Raw genomic sequence first — 26,771 nt, 5'->3', positions numbered from 1 at the left:
ATGGGGTCGAAAGTGTCATCGAGCCAGCACTTGGTGGAAATTGAACCGGACAGCGGGAAGGACAAATTGCAGAGATCTTTGACGATGTCGTCTGCTACAGACCTCCTAGACGAGAGGGGTCAAAAGGACGATGGAGATGGCGACATTGCGGACGGTAAGCTGTAAATAATAACAGCGTTCCAGTTTGAATTATTCATCGGACTTTATGGCCTGCATCAATCTGAGGTGGTATTTTTCGCATCTTTTTCGGCCACTAGTAGACACTATGTTCACATCAAGGCTAGATGTAAAAATGTACGCACACATACACACACACACACTATAGATAGATATATATATATATATATATATATATATACATAATGTGTGTATGTGTCTGCGTGTGTCTGTCTGCCTATCTGTCTGTATTAGTGCATGTTCGCGTATCAGAGACTGATATATGATTGAACACATTTTAAGAGACTTTCTGTGCGATCGGCATCACTCTGACCTTTAAATATAAAAAGCACGATTTTCATCACCACACGAAATCAAATAATAAGTTAGTTATTGTTTTACCTATGTTCGTTGTTGTATGTAAACATTTACATTTAGGCCTATATTATATTTTGTTAGCTGGCATTTTATGAACAAAATTCCAATTGGACCGATCAAATTGGTTTGTCGCTTCACAGAGAATAACAAGCACAATTTTCGACATAGTCATGTTCCCTGACTGGAATTGGGCAGTGTTTTTGTACAATGTATAGCATGGTTGTCAGTTATAATGGTTTACCTCTCCCTCCTTGGCCAATACAGCGTGCATCTTGCTTTAGTCTCCATTGCACCGTAACTCTTTTAAAAATTAATGCTAAAACCAACGACCAGGAGGCAGGAGAAAACAGCGTGCTAAAGGAGGCGTGTCGCCAATTTTCATGAAAGCTTTACGAAAATTAAGCCACAGAGTGCCACCACGGACTGGGGCGCGGGAAGTGATATTGGCTATACGTAAAAGGATTGGGGCTACGTGGAGATGCATGCCACTTGAACTTGCCGTTAATAGCATGTGTACTTGTGTCTGTGTGTGTGTGTGTGTGTGTGTGTGTGTGTGCGTGCGTGTGCGGGTTTGTGTTTATATGTGTGTGTGTGTGTGTGTGTGTGTTTGTGTGTGTGTGTGTGTTGTGTGTGTGTGTGTGTGTGTTTAAGCTTGTACGATGTGTATGTAATAAGTTTCACTTTATACTCCACCTTTAACGGAGAAACAAATACAATATACTACATTGTATCAGTCATCACAATCAAATGATACCGTCTTATTCTGTTTAACCCACTGTTTAATCCACTATCGATATTGTGTCCTTGTATATAAAGTCGTCAATGGACTGACCCCAACGTATTTGCAATCTTTGATAACTTAACGAAATCCTTCTTTCCAAACTAGATATGCAATTAGCTGTCCTCTCAATATCAAACTTCCCAGAAATGAATATTATAAAAAATCTTTTCATTATCGTGGATCTAAAACTTGGAACAATTTGCTTGATTTCATCCGCAATGCCACCTCTGTTAACTCTGTCAAACGGCAATGTAAAATGCTTAGCTTAATTGATAGACTTTAGACATTTTGTGCGCATGGCGGCATAGGTGTGGTTGTGTGTAGGTATGTGTGCGTGTGGGTGTGTGTATGCGTGCATGTATGTGTGCGTGTACGGGTTTGGGTGGGTGCCGGTGTACTGGTGTGGAGGTGAAAGTGTGTGTGTGTGTGTAAGTGAGGTCTTTTCTTATACCATTATTTTCTTTCTCTCCCGGATTTGATTGTATTTTTTTTTTTTGCTCCATTTTTGTTTCATTGGCTTGTGTACAATTTTTTTCTCTTGTATGCTCTATATATGAACTTATATCTTGTGTTTTATGTTTCCTCTTTGTTACCGTGTTTGTAACTTTGTGTTTTTTACTCAAATTGTATTTTGTCCGTGATGCATGGCCCCTTGGCAGAGCAGTTCCGAGTGAGCTGAAAGGGCTACCCTGCTAAAAGAAAACTGAATGAATAAATAAATAAACCACGGGATAGCACTTTTCTCTTTAGTCTTCTCATAAGCTGATTTCAAACTAAAAAGAAAATTTCTTCATGTAGTCATAATCATGACGCCGTATAGAAGATCACAGCTCCAATTCTGACGTAAAATTCAGGGAAGAGACAGACCAACTAAATGTTGTAACAAAAAGTGGTGTCCCAAATCTGATATTGTTTCAGAAGCTAAAACTTGAAGCTAATGGAGGTTTGTACTTTGGGGTAATTCTCCAGAATTAAATTATATCGGTATGTCAGGACGTGACGAAACTGTTGATCAACTTTGCTTTGTTATCTCGTACGCCGCGTGCTGCACAAAAACCTCACAAGGAATCTTGTCTACACTAAATGTACACACTCGTACGGGATTTCCCGAATTTGATGAGCTAGCTTCAGCTTGCAGTGTTGGGGGGAAAAAGGACATTGGCAGAATGAGAAAATATGTGGCGCCTTTACAAAGTTCATCAGGGTCAAGTCTCTCGCAGTGCCATTAGTGTTCTGACAAACCCAACGCCCGCATGTACAATCCATCCTCGTCGTGTCGTTGTGTCCGCTCGCTTTCATCGCTTTCGTACATACTCCTGTCAAAAACAACAACGACAACAACAACAACAGCAAGTTCTGGCTGAAGTATTATCTCTGTGGTGTAAACACATAAATAAAATGGACACACACAGCACACCACACACAAGCACACACCCTCAAGTTCTTCATACGCGACGTTGAGGGCGACATTTGAATACAAAGTACAACGCTGTTACCGGGACGTAAATGTACTGTAACACAGCGATTTCGCTTTATACGGTCAATTAGGAATCGAAATTCTCCGGCAATTTTCCTGCCTGGCGCCGCCATAGATCACGAAAAATTACGCTGCTGTGCAGATCGCGTAACAGTGTCCTCGGTTGCTTAGCAACCACTTCAACGCAAGGAACTCGAGAGTCCACATTATCCACCTCCCTCATTTCTAAGCCCGCAGATGAAACTGCTTGGGTTGGTCCAACCCTCTCTTTATGTGCCTGCGACTCTCCTCCTCACCTCGATCACACCTGCAAAAGACAATTTAGAAATCACCAGTATTCTTCGCTTCATTTTAATGATATCATCATCTTATATCCTATATCCAAGACGTGTATATATACAAATATATAATGTATGTATGTTTGCATGTATGTATGGATAGATAAATGAATAAATATACAGTATACATATATCTAAAAGAAGAGAGAGAGAGGTGCAATAAGCAAAGTTGATCATTTACTTTCGCATACTCACGCATGCTTATTCTTATAAGACACTTGTATTTTGTTTGCGAAAGAGTAGATGTTCTTTTTCACAATCTCTTACTGAGGGCAGGTTATGCTATGATTGATATTCATTAAAATGTACATTTCCCTAGTGATAGTCCTTTTGACCGCACTGCCCAATATCATTTTTGTTTGTTTGTTTGTTTCTCTGGGGGTCATTTCTTTTCAAAATATTTCAGTCAGGTGTCTGTGGGCCCTATTTAACTTTTGTTTTTGTTCTAATGTAACAAAATATGCAATCTAGACAACTGACTTTGTTATATATCTTGTCAATACCAGAAATACTACCGCTGATGTGCAAGGGGCTACATAAAAGTAAGTTTGTTAAGCTGCAGGTCCCGTTCGAAAAATGGATGACGGGAGATTAGGGAAACGGTTAAGCATTTGTTGACCGAAAAAAAAAATCAAAAGATTAAAAGGACGATTGAAGACGTATAGTCTTAGGTGGCGATGTATTAGGCAATTTCTCGTGCATTGAACCTCTGACCGCTAACTTCGGACCAGTCGTCAATAATTGGCTCGAGCAATAATTTCATTGTCCCTATATAGTGTCATGAATCTGTAAAGGAATAACGATGGTGATGTATTGGTATATGTGTATATACGTGCAGCCCGTGCCTCTGTCGGCCTGTGGTAAGGGGTGTCTCGGCTGTACAAGCCCTTTTTTGTTTAGGTGGCGGAGAAAGCCTTTAACCGAGACTATGTTTGACCGAGCAAATGCACACAGAGCGAGGCGAATTTGATGTCTATTGCAATCAGCTCTCCTCTCTCTCTCTCTCTCTCTCTCTCTCTCTCTCTCCCTCATTCTCTCTCCATCATACACGTAAACACACACATATCGAATTAGACTGCATGCAACTTGCCTGCTTTCTTCTCCATTCAGTGGAGATAATACAAGGAAATTGTAAAGTAAAAAGAAAAAGATGATTTGAATTCCGATGGAAAAGCAAGAACCGATGAAAATAAAGACAAAAATATCATTTGACTTTTGGCTTTCGTATTCAAAAATATGTATATACTGTACGATAGATGAATAGTAAAAATTTACATACATACATACGTACATACATACATACGTACATACATACATATAGATAAATAATATACTAGTAATACATACATACATAATTATGTACATAACTCATACGTACGATCACACGACATAAAATGTTTTTATATTCTACTGGACTGCATGTCCTGAAAGTTTAAGAAAAATATATACTTTAATATATGCATTCACATTGCAGTAAGATATATTGAAAAATAATCTTCATCAAACTCGGCATCAAGATATCTCCTTTTATTCAATCTGCCAATTTTTATTTCATCATTTTATTTTATGTAGCCCTACGTAATGAGTTTTGCGATGGCTCTGCTGACATATACACATTTGCTTCATGACCGACGCCCATGATGTATCAAGTTACAAGTTCGTGTTAAAACGAGGATTTCGTTAAAACAAATTACATTCCATCGTTACGACATTGCCATCAACTCGCGTCTACTTTCGTATGATCATTTTGATATTTCAGCGGCAAAGTTGTGTGTTTAATATGAGACAATTATTACATATGATATATTAAAATGCCGAAAAAATAACAGAGGGCACCGAGGGAATGGTCTTGCCTTGACACCGTATGTGTTTGCAACTCATATATTGACGATATTAATTCTTCTCACATCTCTTAATGATCTGTAGAATATTTCCCTGTATCAAATCTTATATTATCGTGCCTGGGCCAAACAGCAAGATATGAATATCAAATCTGCGTGTACAGGATACATTACTTAAATTGTCAAAGCCTGTCATAGTGAGCATGCGGGTTGAAAGCGTAATGAATACTCGCAAGAGACGGGACATATTTCGGCTCTGCATGGCTATATACTGCTGGCGGCGCCAAAATCGACACTCGTTTAATTGAAGGAAACTTCAATGGAATTCGAAAACATCCAACACACCCCGAGCATCTGATTACGAAAACGACATAAGCTTCGCTGTGGTGAATGCTTATTCTATACATAGGACTTGGGTTTATCTGTCTCCTCTTCTATAATTATTGTGTGACTATAGTACAGCTATATCTGTGTACTTTGTCAAGCTATCACACAAGGGATCCATTGGACATTGTAAGAGTAGATGAGATTCACGTCTATTGGTGGGCTAAGGTCTGGACACTGCTGAGGGTTAAACTCTTCAGAATCTTTACCTCTTGCGCTTTCTTCAATCATTTCATCATTTCCCTCCTATGTGCGTACATGCAGGAGAGTATACCATGTACATGATGTATGAAATTCTGCTGATTATTTGACTCCGTAGGTTTCAGACCTTTTATTCAAAGAGCTGAGCATGCCCTGCATGAATTCTAATGTTTCAGGTCTCATGAATTATATCTTCTGCTGTTGCCAATGGAATTCTCTCGAAATGAATTTTGTTTTTTCTATATAAATGATTAGCTGCCCTTTTCTTGAACACGCGAAACAATTGGATTATACTGTATGCAAACTCATAATACATACTGAACATATTGCTTCGATGGTGACATGTGGTTAAACTTCCACTTTTTAATATTCACCTAGTTATTACCGTCTATAATCCTATATATGTATATACTCTTGTACACCGCCCCTTAATAATAGTGATATCCTCCCTCTCCAAATTACCCAAAATGTGATCTCTTCGATTGAAAATGGGGATATCATTATATTCAACATACCTCGATTTTCGATATTACAATGTTCCGCTTTTATGTTGCGCCATTTTGTATTATATATCCTGTATATACGTCTCATATGTATTGTCTGCATTTTTCCTTTTGCTAAAAGAAAAATAAAAGGAGTGAAGATTGTGTTACGTCGAAAGTTGAAAAATAGAATTTGAATTGAATTGAATCATTAATGTAGCACTTTTCAGAGGGTTTGTGTGTATGTGTGTGTGTGTGCAGCATTATGACCAGGGTTACTATGCGACCTATAAAATCTCAACTTTAATATGCGTTATTTGTTTTTATTTGATTGAAAAACATTGTTTCAACTAGAAACTGTTTCGGGCAAATATTGAAATGAAGATATATTTGGGCACTGTTTTCATTTCTATTGTGAAAATCGTAGAAGAGCCTGTGCGGAAGGTTTTCCTAGATATTGACAAAGACATTCAGAAAAACGGAGAACAGTTCATATGTTTCAAGTTACACAACTACATTGTATCAAGTATTTGAAAAAAAAATCGTCAAACTCTGAACTATATCACGCACTTGATTTATAATAGAGCCAAACCAATGCATTTGGCTTTAGGTTTGTACAATTCTATACCATCTCTCTCCTGTGATTTGATATATCATAGACATCCAGAGAGGTCCTTCTCTGAATAATGGCCTCGGCATACAGTCCATCGATGTCGTAGCGATCGACGGATACACGAAGGGGCACGACGAGGCCTTCGACATCAACGAGAATTTCGATTACGACTCGGACCAAATCACCATCGACTCCGACATCATGACCATGGACAACATCCAGGAAAGCATCCACGTGGTCGACATCGGCATCGGGAAAGGCCGTCACTCGTCGAGGGAGGCCGTCTCGGGAAAGGAGGGACTCGGCGATGAACCGGATCTCCCTGAAAACGTAAGGTATGATCACTAGAAACAATTGAATATCAGGCGGTATAATTATGTATCTGCGGAAGATTGTTGAGCCTCCAGGGCAATAATGTCAGACTGTGTAACACAACACGTGTGCAAGTGAAAACTTTGTCAACGTTTATACGTCATGCATAGTATTATACGCTAAGCAGGCTTTGTAACATTGAACATTTCACATTTTCTTTTTTTTTTCTTCTATTTTTTACTTTGCCTTTGGCAATTTTTTCGACATATGAAATAAGATATCGAGGAAGAGTAAAGACGGCGACAATGCTATAATATATGTTTTGCTCATGTTGTTTTTCGGGGGGATATCGAATATATTCTTTGAAAGGTTTTTGTTCAAAGTCTTTTTACTGAACTTTAAACGACAAGGCTCCTTAAATTACCGCGTTGATAAACATTCCTTTTTTTTCTCCCTAAAATTACAAGAAGTAATTATGCAGGAACTATACTCAATGCAGGGGAAGGATTATGTTTCATCCTCATTAGACTGATAGGGGCGATGCTTTTGTCTGCGAGCGTTATCGGAAATATTAAAAGAAAACAAACATTTCAAAGAGTACCAAACAAAAACATGAGATGTCCCTGAAGAAATACGAGGCGATCGTGTAGCCCTGTCACTGCGGCCATTTGTCATTTCAGTCTAGGATTTTGAAAGGCACCCTAACTCGATACTTCACTTGATGTGTCGTTTTCAACTTCCCTGAATATAAAAACATCCCTCAGCATGAGTTGACTAACATCGTATCAATTTCCTTCCGTTTAATATGTTTTCTTCTTATCAAGTAAACGGGAAAAGCTTCTATCCCCACAAGTATCCGATGAAGTTCATGCATTTCTCATTTTCAGATGCGCTGGCTTCCCCTGAGGGCTGAATATTGTTGAATGTCTATTATTGTTGAGTCAAAAGAAACTCTGTAAAGACAAATGCCTCCCTTTAGCTTCTTGCTGAGTGACTAACAAATTTTGCCTTTTCCGCGAACAAAATCCTAATCCCAAAGGTCATTTACCATTAGTTCATTCGATTGTGTGTGTGTGTGTGTGTGTGTCTGCCTGTCTGTCTGTCTGTATGTATGTATGTATGTGTGAGAGAGAGAGAGAGAGAGATAGATGGAGAGAGAATTGCGATTTTTTTTTTATTATACGACTTATCATAATGTTTTGCTGGGGGAATACAAAATTAAATTGGTGTGCTACAGCTGCTTACTTCACCACAATATCTCCAGAATATAAATTCCCAACCAAGCGTTTACTCTTGACTGATTACCGCCTGTGATAGACAATTAGCCTGCGGCCAATAATCCATGAACAGTATAGCGCCAAGAAGATTCATGTTTGGCACTTTTCCCAGGGTTGAAAGTCCCGAATAGACGCGGTCCCCGGAGCAGATGCCCCACATATAGAATAGCAGATCTGACGTGAAGTAACGGTTACTCAAACTTTAATTCTCCAGAAAGGGGAGGGGGGATCAAGCACTATTATGGCTCACATGTTATACCTCAAAGAGAAGTGAACAGGGTATAATGTCGTCGATCTGTAGTCTGAATCCAGATATGGTCTATATCCACATCTAAGGAAGATGAACGCACGTACAGTCCAATAGAGTACCGAAACTTTCATTCCAAGCCAAACTATACGAGTGTAATTTTTGTTTCCTCAGGTTGTACATTCATGTAACCATTTGCAATGTACAGTATTCTCCGCATAATCGGGTTGGCTCGAGCAGAGCGTTTCTTACCCGATTAAGCGGAGTGCCCGATTAACAGAAGAACACGTCTCATTCACAATTGACACACACAATGTGTTTGTACATGCATTGTACACTGCACCAAACACGTACACTGTACGCTTTATACGGTAACACGCGTGCTTCCACGGCACATTATACATACCTTACATTTGCTCAGTCACGAGCAATAATTTGCACTCTTTTTTTGGACAAATTATATGTCTTCGGAAAACTTTGTCTTTTGACTATAGACTACTATAGATACTAGTCAAAATGATCGGTCTTCTCTGCAAATTAAGCAGAAAATGCGATTAGCCGTGTAAATTTGGACATTCATGATTTCTGAAGGGTTATAATAAAATACTATATTATCTGCGATAAAATGTGGGTAGAAATTAGATAAGAAGAAAATTATTTACCCGTTTATGCGGAGAGGCAACCCGATTATCAGGTAATTTTAATGTGCATTGGAACTGTCTTTGACATTACTACCCAATTAAACGGAGTACCCTTTTAAGCGATACCCGATTACGCAGAGAGTACTGTATTTAGCGAATGGTGCGAAAGATTGCATAAGTTGGTAAGTGACAAGTGAAACTTGGTAACACCAGCTCAATCGTAATATGTTGCACCCAAAATATTCCGGGACTCCGGAGTGAGGACTGTTCACACACCAGCCACCGAAATAGGCTTGCACATCATTTGTTGTTGTTGTTGTTGTTGATACAATGGACGCGTAAGTGTTTTAAATGCAAAGCAATTGCTCATGACGCGTCTGGCATATTTAACATTATCTCAAAGGGCGAAATTTTCCGAATGCATGTATGCAAGTTTACCTGACATACTAGATGGATATGCAAACTGGAAGAAAAAAACAATCAACTTCAAAGTGCATTCAATGCCAGCTTCTGTGGTACGCCTGCGCACATTGAAAGTTCCTCTGGTATCTTCCTTCAGTAACATTTTTTTTTTCTGCTCTCAGAAATATTTCGACTCTCCTTACAATTGCCTATTATATTATGAGCTTAAAGTGGCAAAAAGTCGCTGTGATTATTGCACGCTGAACGTTCTTAAACGTTAGGCGTTGATATCATCCACAGGTCTATGCGCATGGAAGAAATCAACGTCAATGTCTTACAATCTTCATCGTTGCATCTCACCAGCCAGTCCGTCTACAGCATGAACCATCCAAACAGGGGCAGGGCCGTGATTGTGAACGAGACCCAGTTCGAACCGGTAACCGGTGTCGATGACCGGCAAGGGACGAACCCGGACGTAAGGGGACTCGAGCGCGTGTTCGGCAACCTGGGATTCGAGACGGAAACGCACACAGACCTAACCGTGTTCGACTTCAAGGCGTTGATATGCAGACGTAATCCAATATTCTTATGCTTTTATTCATTCCAGTTTTGAAAATTTTCTGAGTTGAATAAATATGGATGCATAAAAAGTTACCAAAGCTGTAATGACGTAACATGTCCATTTATCTAATTATACTATACTACTATGTGTACATGGGATATAATCAACAATTATAGTATATCATAGTGAGACAGACAGGCAGGCAGGCAGATAAATAAACAGAATAATGATGATATTGTAAATTGCTCCATTTCCATCACTGTATTCAGTAAGGCAATCAGGACTGTTCAACTATGTGTTCAACTATAACTATAACTATTTAACTAACATTATTTGAATCAGGGAACCGCATCGAAATGTAAGAACTATATAACTGATCCGAAAGCAAAATAGTGGGTTTTTTTCAGCTATTTGTGCCCAGACAATTTCAGTGGTTACGACAGTGAATATCCTGTGCATTTCATAATGTTTACATCTCCTTAGAACGCGATGTTAACTAAACGAGATCAATAATTGAAATTCAAACTTGAAGCAGGTATAGCTGAAGTTACAAATCAAATGACCCTTGATTGTTTCTATACATTCGACGACCTCATCTCCTTCCGGTTTGCAGTCATCGCGGAAGATTTCAGCCGAGACGATTGTTTCGTCCTCGTCGTCATGAGTCACGGGAATGACGACTTCCTGTACTGCAAAGATGGCAGGATGGTCATGGACGAGGTCGTCGACGCCTTCAAAGGAGACTCTTGCCCGGGACTTGTCGGCAAACCGAAGCTGTTCTTCTTTCAGGTCGGTTTCCAGCACCCCTCCTCAAATCTCAACATACCGCCACTTCTATCCACATCATTTTCCGCGCATGATTTATCGCTTTTCTTCCTCCATCCACCCCTTCCACCTCACCTTGAGTGTGAACTTCTGTCCTTTCGGAGGTCATTGCCACTTCTCCATCCACTCTCCACCTGTTCCTTTTCCAAACCCTGCACCCCGAAGATTCTCTCCATACAATTCTCCTCTCTTTCATTACCCCTCCCCACACCTACACCCTTCCTCTTATGCCCGCTTCATCTTCTCCCCTACCTTATTCCATCAATCTACCCACATGTCGTTTCTCAGACCCCCCCCCTCCTTCTACCGAACCCCAAACTTTCATACCTCCTCCGATCCAAAGTAATAATTTCGGTCCGGAGGTGATTTCATAAGCCCACAATTGAACTTTGAATTCTCTCTAAAGGAATAGTCTGATACCGTCTGGGCTTTCTCTCTTCCTGTAACCATCTTCCTTCCACTCGATCTTTCCAGCCCTCCTTCACCCCCTCCAAACTCCTTTCATCCACCTCCAGCCACCTCCCCATCGTGCCTTAATACCTGTCCATATAGTCCATCTTGTTCCCATCTCCCTTTCCACATTTCTTTCAACCTACTGCACTCCTGCTCCGATTTTGCCCTTCATAGAGGGATACATTAATCCTCTCCTCCTTATCGAATTCTTATCTCGCCACACAGTAACCCTTTCGGGTGATGTTCGTTATTCCAAATGTTCGTTAATCCGAGAATGAAACAAGTTTCGTCATACCAAAACACTCAAATCCCGTATACCTAGATGTTCGTTAATCTGAAAATGAAACTGGAATCGTTAATCAGAACATATTTTGGCTTTATTCCGAAGTTCCATTATTCTCAAAGTTTGTTAATCTGAAAATGTAATAAGATTTGTAGTTCCGAATGATCATTAATTCGAAAATGAAAAAAAAAAGTGTTGTTTGGAAAGTTCGTCAGTCTGAAGATGATAAAAGGTTATGTTATACATTTCTAACGTTTATTCATAATGAATATGAAAAAAAGATGTGTAGTAGCGAAACTTTAGAATCACTACTCTTATTTCGTTTTCGGATTAACGAACTTTCGCAATGATGTAGTGTAACTTTTTTTTATTCGGGTACAGCTTCATAGTTTCAACCCCTTCACTCTGTAGGAATAATTTAATTAGATTTCTTCACAAATCACATCACTTATGTTTATTTTCATTTTACTTTTAATTCACATGCGCATGTGATGTAAAAGAAATTAACCGAAGTAGACAAATCTTTACGTTCCAGAAATGACGTCCATTGCAGCATCAGTAATATGATAAAAAAGGTGTTTTTCTCTAATCAGTCATTTTTAAATTAACTACAGGTTATTCATGAAAGGAAATCAGATTTTGTGCTCATCATCGTCTTGACGAAACTTCAAGGTATTAACTTCGGGGTTTTGCTCTAAGTCATGATAAATTCAGAATAAGTCTAAAGCTCAGTACGTTGATTTTAAAGGCTACATTAGATGTCGGAACGTGATACGCAAATTTCAAGGTATTTCAATGTGGGAGCTTATTAAAGTAATCTCGAGGCTACTGCGGTTGGAAACTCACCATAGTTACTTTCTAGGCAAGGTCGGAGTTCATTAAAATAATTTCAAGGTAGAATCAAAGTGGAAACTCATTAAGATCGCAAGTGAAATTTCAATCAAGGTTTATACGATATTATGCTTTGTGAGGTTTCGATAAGGTCAACCTTTATTTCATTATTGATGAATCTCACATACCAATGGCTTATTTTACTGTTGCTACAAAAAAAAAATCCCGCACATTTATACAATCATGCCAGCAATGAAGAATAAAAAGTGAATTATGCTCTTAAAAGATACTTAAATCCCATATCAACTACTGGTCTTCCTATATCTTTAGGGAGAGATTGAAATGGATAAGAGATTACTTCAGGATGGGGACAGCATCATTGTTTTATTCTTGAGAGTGAACGACGCTGTCACATGTTACCTTAAAGGACAAGTCCACCTTCATATACATGTGGATTGAGTAAATACAGCAATATTCGTTGAACACATTGGTGAAAGTTTGGAGAAAATCGGACAATCCGTTCAAAAGTTGTGAATTTTGACAGTTTCTGCTCAGTCACTGCTGGATGAGAAGACTACTACAGTGTATGACATCACATGCGTAGAAAGATACAAGGAAAATATAAAGAAAATCCCACAAAATGTAATTTCTTGGAAAAAAAAGTACTCATTCCCTCGACTCGCTACTGACGTATGTTAAGGCTAATATTATTCCCCCCGCCTACGAAAGAGGCATGTCAAGTGTTCTTTTATTATGCGAGAAAAGTGAAAATATGTTTCTTTGATCTTTCTATGTATTTCTTTATATTTTCTTTATATCATATCATTCATCTTCATATCACGACATCACAAGCTGTAGTAGTCTTCTCATCCGCATGTCTATGAAGGTTCACTTGTGCTTTAAGGTATCATAGTCAAGAAGTCTTTGAATACTGAAAATTAAGTAAAAAAACAACTGTATGAAAAGGTTCAAAGCATCATAAGTAGCTAGTAGCAAATCTTCATTTAAGTTAGGCCTATCGTGGTGCAAAAAAAAAGGCATATCTCAACCAGTCCTGGAGAGATAAACGGTAACGTGAACACTGGTGAATGATTTCGCCACACAATAATTTTAGTTCACGGACAGTACTTGACTACCGTCTTTCCGTGAATCTGAAGAAGTACAGTATGTCCAAAAAAAAATTACAACGGGCCCTGATATCTTTAAAAATATTGCATCAATCTAAATTCAAATTCAGGGTATGAAACTATAACTCATTGCCCACATCTCACAGAAAATTCCATTCGATTTGCTTCAGTGGTCAAAGAGAAATGAGGAATTTTGTAGAGGATGTCGGGAATCTCTTCTGTCCAAATTCTGTCTATTATTCACACACAAGAGCATTGAATTGCTAAAATTGGAAGAATCAGACTCATGACATGCTTTATAACAAACCACATTTCTCTGTGACCGCTTCACCAAATTGAATGAATTTTTCTGCAAAATAGAGCTAAGACGTCATATTTCACGGCCCTGAAGTAGCACTTGAGACAGGTCGATCATATTGGGTGTTATCAATTCGAAAATCTAATTGTAATTTTTGGGGCGACTTACTGCAGTATGTCACGAGGAGGAGTTTATATATTCGTAAGTTTTAACAATTCCCTAGGCCTTTTGGAAGAGTATTCCATATTTTATGAACCTAAATCACAATTACTTCAGGTGAATTGGTATAATGTATAATAATTCGGAGTAATGAATTTCTCTGCTTACCGTTGGAATAAAACTGATTAGGTGACCAAGTATAGGTAGTAAACTTACTTGCCAAAGTGAAGAAATTGCTGATAACTGTAACTTGAGTTTCGAAAGGGATACGAGAGTAGATACGTGGGTTTTGTGCTTGTGCACTCGGAAATTTCCTTAACTATTTTGGCAAACGTTCCCATTTCGTTGCGTAAAACCTTGAAAACACAGCTTAGATAAGCAAGATTACCCGGATCTAAATTAACTAACTCCTTTTTGTTGAAGGTATGCTAATCCGGCAGTTCAGCCACTACAAATAAAGTTGCAATCAATTGCAAAATGATTGCAATTAATAGATCTTGCGAAAGAAAGGCTGCAATCGATCGCTAGTTTCGTTTGACACTGTTTGATCTATCAACTGTAAGATTTGCAATTGGCACTCGCAATCGATTGCAATTCAACTTTCTTGCAACGCCCCCGAATCGAGTGACTGCTTGCCAGATCATGCTTGTGTTGCTATTGTTGTTTCTTTTTATGTTCGGCAATACGTTTTATTTGCAGAAGTTGGTTATATTCATAGCTCTCTATGTTTTGGTTACGTAGCACTGATGTACGGTCAGTATCACAGGACAACATATCCGTGGTACCTTTTGATTAGTAAAATGCCCCTTTTTTACCCGTTATGCATGCCGCACATTTACGTCTTGATTTGACGTATTTTCATGAACATGATATTCTCATATATCTCATAATACCTAGGAAGTACACTTGAACAAACGTAAGTTTACAATGATATCATATAATATATAACACAATATGATTTCTCATTAGACTATTTCAGTCGATCCCTGACGTCTTTCGCTTCCGTGCTATCGTTGCAGCTGCCGTAGGTGGCGCGAGCATAATTGTCGTCTCCTGGTAGTTCAGCCTGAAGCTGCCGTCTTTGGCCTTCCTTGCTATTGCAAAACCCGTAGAGGGCGTATATGGTCGTTCCTTGGGATAGAAAACACAGTCATGTGTAGTGCCAATAGCGCATAGCTTACAGTAGACTGATAGATGGATATGTAGCAAGTTTGTTTGGAGTCATTACATTACCGAGAAGACGTCAATAACATAAAGAGTGTTTGGGGGATTTCCTTTAATCAAATTGTCTGTAAGGCAGGTCGTGAAAAATCTGACTCGTTTCATTTCATGTAATTTTTCGCAATATCAGTAACAGATCTGTTGTGCGTCCAAACAACTGGTATGAGGAATGTAAGATTAGCATAGCACAAAGAATTTGTGATTATATGAATTTCATCAAGTATGGTTTGAAGTTCATCCAACTTATTCAATTGCATCTTCCTATACAATTGATTCTACGAAACAAGATCAGTGTAATTTCACTGGAACAAGTACATGTATGATAAATAAACATCATTTGCTAATTTCGGGAGAGAAGCAGTTTGCTTTAATACAAAAACTTTAGTGAAAATAAGTGTACTCAATCGTTCGATAAGTGGTGAAATCTATAGATACTTGTTGTTGTTTCCGAAAGAGCGAAAAACTTCGTTTTTGTCTACCGAGAAAAAAAAAATTACATATTGGGGAAAAAAGAGGTTATATGATGAACAAATAGTATTACCTATTGCGATCCAGATAAGAAATCGGAACCACGTAACAGCGTCGAGATGAAGAAGCAGCGTCAGATTAAAAAGGATGCTTAGACCTGGGACGAACGGAACCCAGTGAACCTGTCACAACAGACATATAGACCAGAACGTAATCATGTTTCAACTTTCTCGTTGTCTGAATTTGCGCCTCAGATTACAGCTCTTTAGACAGAGTTGACCAAGTTATGTCACTGCACGATATTTGAAAGGGTCCGGAGTAAGTAAATGCAAGTATGTCTTTGACAAGTTACGCTAAATTCGCCGGCAAAATGTCACGAAGTGTGTTTTTATTTTCTTCTTCTTCCTCCTCCTCTTCCTCTTCATCTTCGTATTATTGTTATTACTATTACTATTATTATTATTATTATTATTATTATTATTATTATTATTATTATTATTATTTCTACTACTGCTACAACTACTACTATCATTATTATTCATGAGATAAAATACAGTCATCAGCATGGTCTTTCTGGACAATCAGCTTTGAAAAAAAAAACTGCTTCAAACTGATTGTCGCTTTGATAATTGAAATGTGCACCAATACTCCTCTGCACACCAAAAAAACAAAAGTATACATGATCTTTCCCTTTCTAATCCAGACTTTGCGATCAAAAAATCGAGTGACATGAGAATGACAAGACACAAACTAGGGGATCATAGAAGCCAACAACATGCAGAACAGTTTCACTATAAAACCATAGAAAATACACTATGTGACGTGCTTAATAAGTTTGAAGCGTTGTTAGTATTAAAAACAAAAATGGTCTAGTCCTCACCCTGTAATAATCTCCCGATGCTTGATTTTGCTCGTGTAGCGGTATTACAAAGAAGCTGACTAGACCGCCGACAAGGAAAAAGACGAGAAGAAGAATTGCCCACCAGTCAGCAGCCAGAATATTCTGGAATCCATACTTGAGAACCAGGATGACGCCACAAAAGAGGACCACTGACATTCCAAGACAGGTGTTGACGACAACACCGGGTCGAAACTTGGCTAAATGTTTAAGGAGGGGCAAGTTTCTAAACTTCTCTTTCAGCGTCCCCGGTAAAGTGGAAGAGGTGTCGGTGAGAAGTCGCTCTCTGTCACTGGATTCTCCGCCATGGCTGTCTGAAGGTGCTTGGACCCTTTGCTCACTCGGATGTGATGACATCTCAAACGACATGCTGTCTTCTCCAGAAAGCAAGTCGGGCTGGTAGCGCAATGTGATAACTGCGCTGGAGACAAACGTGCAGCCGGTCAAGACGCCAATTGATGAGAATTCGACCAGCTGCACCAGGGAAAAGAAAACAGCCAAGATGACCACTATAGTACACGAGCAGACGGCAGCAATAATCGGGACTCCTGTGGTTTGGTTGACTCGTCCCAGACAGCTAAACAGGAGTCCGTCCACAGCCATGGCGTAAAATGATCTCTGGAGACAGTATAGACTCATTAGAACACACGCGAACATTCCACACAGAGCTCCTATACTAACAACCCACCTCGCCCATCCCACACCAGTCGCGACGAACGCCCCAGCAAAGGCGGAAGACTCATCCAGCATCGGGTAAGGAACCATGAGAGTCAGGAGGGCGGAACAAAGCATGTAGACAGTGGTTACAATCAGGAGACTGATGAACGTGGCCCTCGGTATACTTTTTTGAGGGTTGACCGCCTCCTCGTTGGCATAGGATATTGCATCTAATCCAGTATAAGCGAAGAAGAGTTTGGCTGCACCTGTAAATATACTTCCGGGTCCCTTGGGAACAAAGCCGCCATAGTCTTGCCAGTTTTTAATGTCTGTCTCCGCGAATCCTAATGCAATGATGATGGATACAACCGCTGCATTCAGCAACACAAATACGATGCTGACTGAGGCGGACACCTTTGATCCCAACATGACAGCAACTGTGATCAGGGCAATTAACACCGCCGCAAATATGTTTGGAAACGGAGCGATATATGGCAGTGTCCAAACGTTGCCTCCTAGTATTCTGTTAACCACGAAGTCTGACAGAACTTTTCCAGAGAGAAAATCCAGGTAACCAATGAAAGCTGTTGCGTCTGAAGCTGCCGAAACGGCATACTCAAGGATAAGGTTCCAGCCGACGAAAAACGCCCAAATCTCCCCGATCGATATGTACGTGAACGTGTACGCCGATCCAGTACGAGGAATGCGACAGGCGAATTCGACGAAACACGCAGCTGAAAGCAAAGCGGCCACTCCGCTTATAGCATACGATATGACGATAGCCGGTCCCGTGGTTTCCTTGGCAACCACGCCAGTTAACACGTACAGACCACTGCCGATCAAGGTGCCAATTCCCATTGGCACAAGCTGGAATGTCTTAAGGTTCCGTCGAAGAGGTGTATTGTAGAGGTCATCTGCACTTCCCAGAGACTTCTTCCGGTTCAAGAGTGCGAGGAACTCCCAGCAGCGAGAAGTTGCCATGGTTGACGATGAAGAAGATTCGCGAAATGTTCTTGGTTCATTTAATGGTGGCGCCACCACAATTGAAGATGTCCATTTTCTGAGTCACAAAGAACTTCGCAGGGAATCTAGAAGTGACAAAGAACGACACATCATTTTTCCAGACTACATTTTCTTTACTGACTCCAGCTGCCTTTATCTGCAGATTATTCAATCTTATTCAATGTTATTATGACTGTGCTTTCAAAGAGGCATTTCCTATCCATTCCAGCTTAACATAGTCTGTGTCAACATGAAAACTAATTTGATGTTATACCTGTACGTTCCCTGTAATTTGGCAAAAATGCTTGATACGAAACCTCTTCCTAGCAATAGACGAGGAAAATCAATGCCAGTTGATGCTTGAACCGAGAGAGGTTCCTTTTATCCTGACGGCATACAATGTCACCAGTAATTTTAAGTTTGCTTGTAGAAAATATTGTTATAAAGAAAGTTGTTTTCGATGATCAACAAACTCTCCGACCATGAAGAATAAACCGTGACGCGATGTCTCCATCTTCTATGAATGTGTATAAACACTATAATTCATGCGACACTTTCTTTGCAATCCTCGTTATTATTTTCAGAAGATTTTCACCGATATAGCTTACGGCTTATGGCTTGCATTTTCCATCAAAATGGCTAAATGAAGTAACGAAAGTTCGTAACATTTCCTGTACAACTACATTTTCAAACTGCAGTGAATTGATTTCCTTGCGAGCCAATAACTGTATGTATAACATTAACATTGTCTATCCTCCATGGGTAATATGAAAATATGGTATCACAATTATGATGTAATCTATCATGACAACAACTGAAAAACTAATTCGATGTAGTTGGATGCTTGGTTGGTGCTTTATGAACGATGAATGTTTTACAGTGGCATTCTGCATAGAACTTTATTGTACCTTACAGCGGTTCCGGCCTAAAATGAATCCCTCATCGAGGAACTACAGGGTCTACAGTATGTACATTGCTGTTAACGTCAGCCTTCTTGGCAAGTATGTAGCATTCGGTTCAAGGTTCGTGTGAAAATACAGTGCATCAATGAGACAGCGATCCTTATAAACAGCTTGCTGAGCCCGCCCACATCGCCGAAACTGCCTTACCAACCCTAAATTCTTGTGAATCAGAAAGCTATAGCTTTGAACGCACGTCATGCGACATTTCGCCTATTCTAAATAAGCTTCCACCTCCTAGCGTCCATCAGTGTGAAGAATGGTCCTTTTATGATTGTGCGAAGTCGTGCAGGAACAAATTGGAATTGGCAGAAGCTGATTTTTCTCTCTTTTTTTCGTTAATTGGCGAAACGTCGCATGAAGTGAGTTCAAATCCGATATTCTGATTCTTAAGACTTTGGAGGTTACACTTCGACTGGATGAATGATAACGTACATCGGTTTCTCACTTACCGGCCTTTACACCACCTGACGACCAGCAATAACGTCTACATGCAATGCACCCTGAAAAGCTATCTAAGCGCTCTTTCGGTCACGTTTAAACGAGTGTCTAGTTCTTTGGACGCAATACAAGCCGAACCTGGGCAATCTTTTAACAAGAGAATGCCATGCTTTTGTTGCAAGCATATATGAACACAGGGAAAATAGAATATTTTCTTCTTTCACAACCCCAAAATCTCCACGTCATGCTGTCAATAAGTGCAATATATGCCTGCCACGGTCACGGGTGAACAATTCTTGACAAAATGTTTTAAGCTTCACATCCTATCACAGAAGCTGGAAAGCAAAATGCCTATTTAAAAGCTCAGCCGCCAATGATTACCTGACCATGCATTTGAGGTGGAGCCAGTCCCGGCAGTCAATCCCGGCATATTGTTCAGTCTATAATAGTGAATAGGTCGAACGATCTACAGATATTGACATAAAAGTCTTTAGTACCCCCCCCCCCCCCCCCCCCGCTGACGAGAAGGGGCGGCTGAACAACAGAAAAATGCAACAGAAGAGCGTGCAGTTTCGTTTGATTTTGGTTTTTAAAAATCAAAATCAGTAAAAAAAAATCCACAGTTCTGTCCCTCTTCCCGAAATTTTCAAACCTCCATTTTGTTTTAGACGCGAATAATAGACAGATTTTCAAATAGCTTGATCGGTTAATGACAAAGTCATGCCACAACTACAAAATTCAGTTTTTGTGTGTTTTCTCTTATATCTTCATCTTCTGTTGATTACTAATTTTCGTGTTATGCAATAATTATGAGACTACACTTGTGTGTATCGTGCTATCTGTGACCATTAATTCCATTCCTGTCGTTTATTTTGTCATTGCCGGTGAGTGTTATATCCGTCTCCGTAGACTTACAGCTGTAGTAGGCCTACACAGTGAGGGACGCGGAAAAAGAGGAAACAGAATCCCTATACAACAATTTAGCTATTCACATTTTCCCTAAACATTAGTCCCATGTTGTTGTTGTTGTTGTTGTTGTTTTACTTTTGGATTGAAAATTGGTCAAATTGTCCACCAAAATGCGCATCCGCTCGTTCATTTTCAATTCCGAAAATGCAAAAGATTCTTCTTCTTCTTACTATTATTCTGCCTCCTTCAATCCTGAAGATTCTTGCATATTTTTACATGTGTGTCTGCGTATCACAAGGGTACCTGAGTGTGCAGTGCCCCCTATGACACACACACACACACACACACACACACTCACACACACCTTTTCCTTGTGTGGAAAGGAGTATCCCCTTCCACCACCATGACACCCATCTGTCTGCGCTTAGAGTATCACAATTTCAAATAATAGAATTCATTGAATAAGAAAAACCACGCAACAATTATTACAGAGTTTAGTTTGGTTGGCTTTTTTATTGCTATATATTTGAATTAACGACCATCTTACGGTTATGGTCTTACTTTTTGATTAAAAATTTCCCAGATAGTCCACCAAAAGTGCGCACCAGACCGAAAGAATTTCAATTCTACACATGCAACAGATCTACCCCGTGTGGGAGTGGGTATCCCCGTCCCACAACCACCCCTAAATTTCTTGCTTACGAGACTGTATCCCGCTATCCGAGGAACAGATTTTTAGGAGGCTCTACAAGAGGGAGCGACATAATAAAATACGTCATGATGTAAAAGCACGGCTGACAATCAGTTTCAAAACAATCTGAAATATATGTCTGCATAATTACATTCTTCCTCTTCTTTTCTTTTCGAAAGTACAGGAGATATAGTTTTCTCCCAGGTTATAGGGCTAGGGTTAGGGTTGTGATAGGGATTTAGGTTTAGTTTGATGTGAGGATTAGGTTTAGGGCTTTATAGGGTTTCTTGTTGGTTGGTAGAATCATGAAGGCTACTTCCGTGGTATAAATCATATTTGGCTTTCATAGTGCGCAGACATTTCATGGGAGCAATAATTGTAGCATGAGTAAATGTCATAGAAACGTTCGACATAACTAGGGCCTATACCTACCTTTGTTTAGATGTCAAGGTCGACCCTTTTTTACGCAACTCGCTTCTCTCAGTGCAAATCTTACGTCCACGGTACACACAGCGCTCCTACAATGTGCCTCTGTGGTGTTCCATGCGCTTGAAATGCACCCTCACACAGTCACAGGGATTAGGTACAAAATCACACAGTCACAAAGGCACAGTCACAGGGATTAGGTACAAAATCTCACACCAAGAAATTTAGCATTACCTCCTTCTCGCAAGAGCAGATATGCTTTGTGAAACTTCCTGCCAGAAAGAAAGAAAATTTGGGCGCCATATAGAAAGACCAAAGAATAGCTTTGCCGGCATTCACCGCCGTCGTATGCAGATGAGTAGGCCCTATACTGTATAATGTTTATGTCGTCCGACACAAACACGCGTCAATTGTTTAAAGATTTTATAGTACACAATGCATCATTAATGGCACTAGAGCATTTTCTTTGTCTTTACAACAGTACAAGCTGAGGATTGGGTAACTATAAAAGAGAAAGCAAATAGAAGAAAATAATCATGAACAGACTCTACACACGGTCTGCACTAGTAAGAGACATTTACCCGAATCATTTTGGGAGGCAATGGGAATGATTCATTTCATTTCATTTTTATTTCATTTCCGACGAGAGTTTACAATAAAATATGACATCTGCATGTAAACAAAGTAAGGTACAGTGTGACTTTTGCATATTCAATTGAGATTTAAATAGACGTCATTTGTTTACAATGAGACAAAACATAATTTAGATTAAGAAATGCACGGACAAACTGTAACTGAATAGTAACAAACAAAGTCGGAAATGAAGGGGAATGCTAAAAAGCCTACCTTGTAGAATGCAGTCCCCTGGTGAGTAGTTAATTGTAGTAATAATCAAATGAAACAATGAGACATATTCCTCGGGAAGCAGGGCATAAAGCAAATACGCACACAAGTATAACAAAGCAGCTTTCTTACATACGGGTGGAAAGAATAAACAGGAGGTCAAAGGTCAGAAAAGGGACAAGAAGAGGATACATGCATTCCCCTTATGGTACGTCAGTAACAAGTCAGATGATAGTGTACTTTTTATAAGAATGAAATTTTGTGGAATTTTACTTTCTTCATATCGTTACCCTACTCTGACATCATGAATTGTCGTAGTCTTCTTATTCAACGATGACTGGATAAATTAACTTAATAAACTTTTGGAGGGATTTTCCAATTTTCCTCAATGTCACTGTTGAATACCATTATCATGTCTACATGTATACTGAATCCACACATAGTCTTATCGCTTCGTTTGCCCATTACTATTAATTGTTACTCGTGAGGGGACTTCATTCTACAAGCTTAGTTTTTTTTTTTTTTAGCAGTTCCTTCCATTTCCGACAACTTTATCTGATACGATTTAGTTACAATTTCTCCATGAATTGCTCTAAACTATGTTTCGTTTTATTGCTAAAAAAATAGCTGCACTGATTTCGCTTGTATGTGTAAATGTCGTATTGAATTTTATGCTTCTGTTGGAAATGAAATAAAAATGAAATGAACTGACATACTTTTTTAGTAATCATTTTAATCATTTTCAATAGGTCATGGCGACATACTTCATTAAATGACTTGGAGACAGCCATTTCAAAAGCACGCTTGCGATTTAGACAGTTTTGTAATTTGATATCAAACTACCGATATCTATCTTACAGCTAATGTGAATTTTGATAAGAGTATTCTTGCTGAATTACTCCCTCTTGGCAATTTCAGTAAGGTAACATGGTGATGGATGGATACATATTTGTATAATAATTACGTCCCCTTTACTTTCTCCAAAAAGGCGTGTCGAGGTACTAGGTTGGACAGAGGTGTGCAGTCGACGAATGCCGACAACTTTGACGAGACGGACGCGGGCCAGGACCCGAGGCAATATTACACCATTCCGGTCGAGGCGGATTATCTACTGGCTTACTCCTCGCCCCCAGGTACACCTTCAGGGGGTGTTTCATCAATTTAGTCAGCGCTGACAAGTTGTCAGTCACTTACAATTTAAGCAAAATCCTTGGTTTTGATTAGCTGACATGCTCTGGTCACTGACACTTACCATGGTGATTGTCAGAGGCTGACAACTTTGCCAGCGCTGACTAACTTGATGAAACACCGCCAGGACCCCGTTTCATAAAATTTTTATCGATAACAAGTTACGATAGTTGTTATGCATAAGCTACAGAAATCCTTGCATCTGTTTGGCTGAGAGCAAATTTGTTATAGGAGGGCGATGTAGCAGTTGCTACTGATAACAAGTTTTATGAAACGGGACCCAGGTTGTTATCAACCCTTCAGCCCTTGGTTCCACTTACGACCTGCTTGCAGTCAACGTCATCGACATTTGGATCATTGGGAACAGGATCCCGTTCCATGAAATTACTGTACTTAAAGTGAATAGCAGTATTAATATTGGGTTACTGGCATCCAACAGTGATTTCTTGGCTCTGATTGGCTGTGGAATGATGTTGTTATGGTAGTTACCACTGATTGCAGAGTTACCAGTTACCATTGTTTCGTGCAACGCGGCCCTGATTAAGCAGCACTGCGTCACCGCAACTCGGCTAGCGCCGTACCCCAGTGAGGTTTCCATTCCTCCGTTGTTTAAAGCCATAAGATTCATTTACCGAGTACAATGGGACGTCGTTGTAAAGAGGTTGGGTACGATAAAACCCTCTCATAACGAGGTGCCTTTGCAGGTCCCAATTTTTTTTTATTTTTTTTTTTTGTACCCTGATCATCGCTGATGTATATGATGTAACAGGTAATTAACATGGGTTTTCCGTCCTCGATATAACAAGGTTCCCCTGTAACGAGACAAAAAACCCCAGATGGAAAGCAACCTGCAAGCACTGCAACCCCCCCCCCCCGCCTCCCCCCTTCTTTTGGCAATTTCTTGTCATGTCATTTCCTATTGGTTTTTCATGTTTTTAAGAACTTTTTGTCACATTTCAGTTTGATTTCTAAATTGGGCATAAGATTCATTTACCGAGTACAATGGGACGTCGTTGTAAAGAGGTAGGATATGATACAACCCTCTCATAAGGAGGTGCCTTTGCAGGTTCCAATTTTACATTTTTTTTTTTGTACCCTGATCAATTGCTGACGTAGTAAGACATCTGATGTAACAAGTAATTAACATGGGTTTTCCGTCCTCGATATAACAAGGTTCCCCTGTAACGAGACAGAAAACCCCAGATGGAAAGCAACCTGCAAGCACTGCAACCCCGCCTCCCCCCCCCCTTCTTTTGGCAATATCTTGTCATGTCATTTCCTATTGGTTTTTCATGTTTTTAAGAACTTTTTGTCACATTTCAGTTTGATTTATAAATTGGGCATAAGATTCATTTACCGAGTACAATGGGACGTCGTTGTAAAGAGGTTGGATATGATAAAACCCTCTCATAACGAGGTGCCTTTGCAGGTTCCAATTCTACATTTTTCTTTTTTGTACCCTGATCAATTGCTGACGTAGTAAGACATCTGATGTAACAAGTAATTAACATGGGTTTTCCGTCCTCGATATAACAAGGTTCCCCTGTAACGAGACAGAAAACTCCAGATGGAAAGCAACCTGCAAGCACTGCACCCCCCCCCCCCTGCCTCCCCCTTCTTTTGGCAATTTCTTGTCATGTCATTTCCTATGGGTTTTTCATGTTTTCAAGAACTTTTTGTCACATTTCAGTTTGATTTCTAAATTAGGCATAAGATTCATTTACCGAGTACAATCGGACGTCGTTGTAAAGAGGTTGGATATGATAAAACCCTCTCATAACGAGGTGCCTTTGCAGGTCCGAATTTTACATTTCTTTTCTTTTTTTGTACCATGATCATCGCTGATGTATATGATGTAACAAGTAATGAACATGGGTTTTCCGTCCTCGATATAACAAGGTTCCCCTGTAACGAGACAGAAAACCCCAGATGGAAAGCAACCTGCAAGCACTGCACCCCCCCCCCCCCCCGCCTCCCCCCTTCTTTTGGCAATTTCTTGTCATGTCATTTCCTATCGGGGTTTTTCATGTTTTAAGAACTTTTTGTCACATTTCAGTTTGATTTCTAAATTGGGCATAAGATTCATTTACCGAGTACAATGGGACGTCGTTATAAAGAGGTTGGATATGATAAAACCCTCTCATAACGAGGTGCCTTTGCAGGTTCCAATTTTACATTTCTTTTCTTTTTTTGTACCCTGATCAATTGCTGATGTAGTAAGACATCTGATGTAACAAGTAATCAACATGGTTTTTACGTCCTCGATATAACAAGGTTCCCATGTAACGAGACAGAAAACTCCAGATGGAAAGTAACCTGCAAGCACTTCACACCCCCCCCCCTTCTTTTTGCAATTTCTTGTCATGTCATTTCATATGGGTTTTTCATGTTTTTAAGAACTTTTTGTCACATTTCAGTTTGATTTCTAAAGTAGGCATGGCGTTCATTCTGTAAAAAGGCATACTCTGAAAACTTGTCAACATATCCGTACGCCCACTTTTAAAGGGTAGGCCTATAATGTCCTGTAAAGCTAGCAATGATTTTAGAAAAATGTGTAAGCAAGTGGGATTTTTGCTTCGATTTGGGTTTTTGTGGGGATGGAATTATTTGGTAATTTGTTCAGACAATCCGACAAAGTGCAATGCTTGTTTATGCCAGTGCCAAGTCAATAATACCATTCACAAACACAATTAACATTTTGCATGAAACGAAATCTGTTCAGGTTGTAACGCCACTGTGTGTATGAATCCCCCTAAACACGCAGGTTACTACTCGTGGCGTAGCCTGAGCGAGGGATGCTGGTTCATCCAGGCGCTGGTCAAGGTCTTTGAGAAGTACGGCACGTGTATGGAACTGGTTCAAATGATGACGCGCGTGAACAGGACTGTGGCGTACAGTTACGAGTCGAGCACGAGAGATTCGCGTCTCAGCGGTCTCAAGCAAATGCCGTGTTTCGTGTCCACGTTGACGAAAGAATTGTATTTCACTCCGAAGAAATGA

The 26,771-nt window shown here is 39.7% G+C and overlaps 2 protein-coding genes across 2 annotated transcripts; one reads left to right on the top strand and one right to left on the bottom strand.

Annotated features, from left to right (window-relative positions):
* On the top strand, positions 1-26,771 carry LOC139712109 (caspase-3-like). Its single transcript, XM_071623945.1, has 6 exons — positions 1-154; positions 6,698-6,986; positions 9,894-10,102; positions 10,706-10,881; positions 23,572-23,716; positions 26,536-26,771. Exons 1-6 carry the CDS (start codon positions 1-3, stop codon positions 26,769-26,771), a joined length of 1,209 nt encoding a protein of 402 aa, XP_071480046.1.
* On the bottom strand, positions 15,039-18,293 carry LOC139712131 (cationic amino acid transporter 4-like). The gene is made up of 3 exons (XM_071623965.1): positions 16,638-18,293; positions 15,831-15,939; positions 15,039-15,199 (listed from the first exon to the last, which is right to left on the bottom strand). Exons 1-3 carry the CDS (start codon positions 18,291-18,293, stop codon positions 15,039-15,041), a joined length of 1,926 nt encoding a protein of 641 aa, XP_071480066.1.

Source organism: Diadema antillarum, unplaced genomic scaffold, assembly GCF_040938485.1.
Source record: "Diadema antillarum isolate AM-2024a unplaced genomic scaffold, OU_Dant_1.0 seq00001760_RagTag, whole genome shotgun sequence".
NCBI lineage: Eukaryota > Metazoa > Echinodermata > Echinoidea > Diadematoida > Diadematidae > Diadema > Diadema antillarum.
This window is presented reverse-complemented; position numbering and strand designations above follow the sequence as displayed.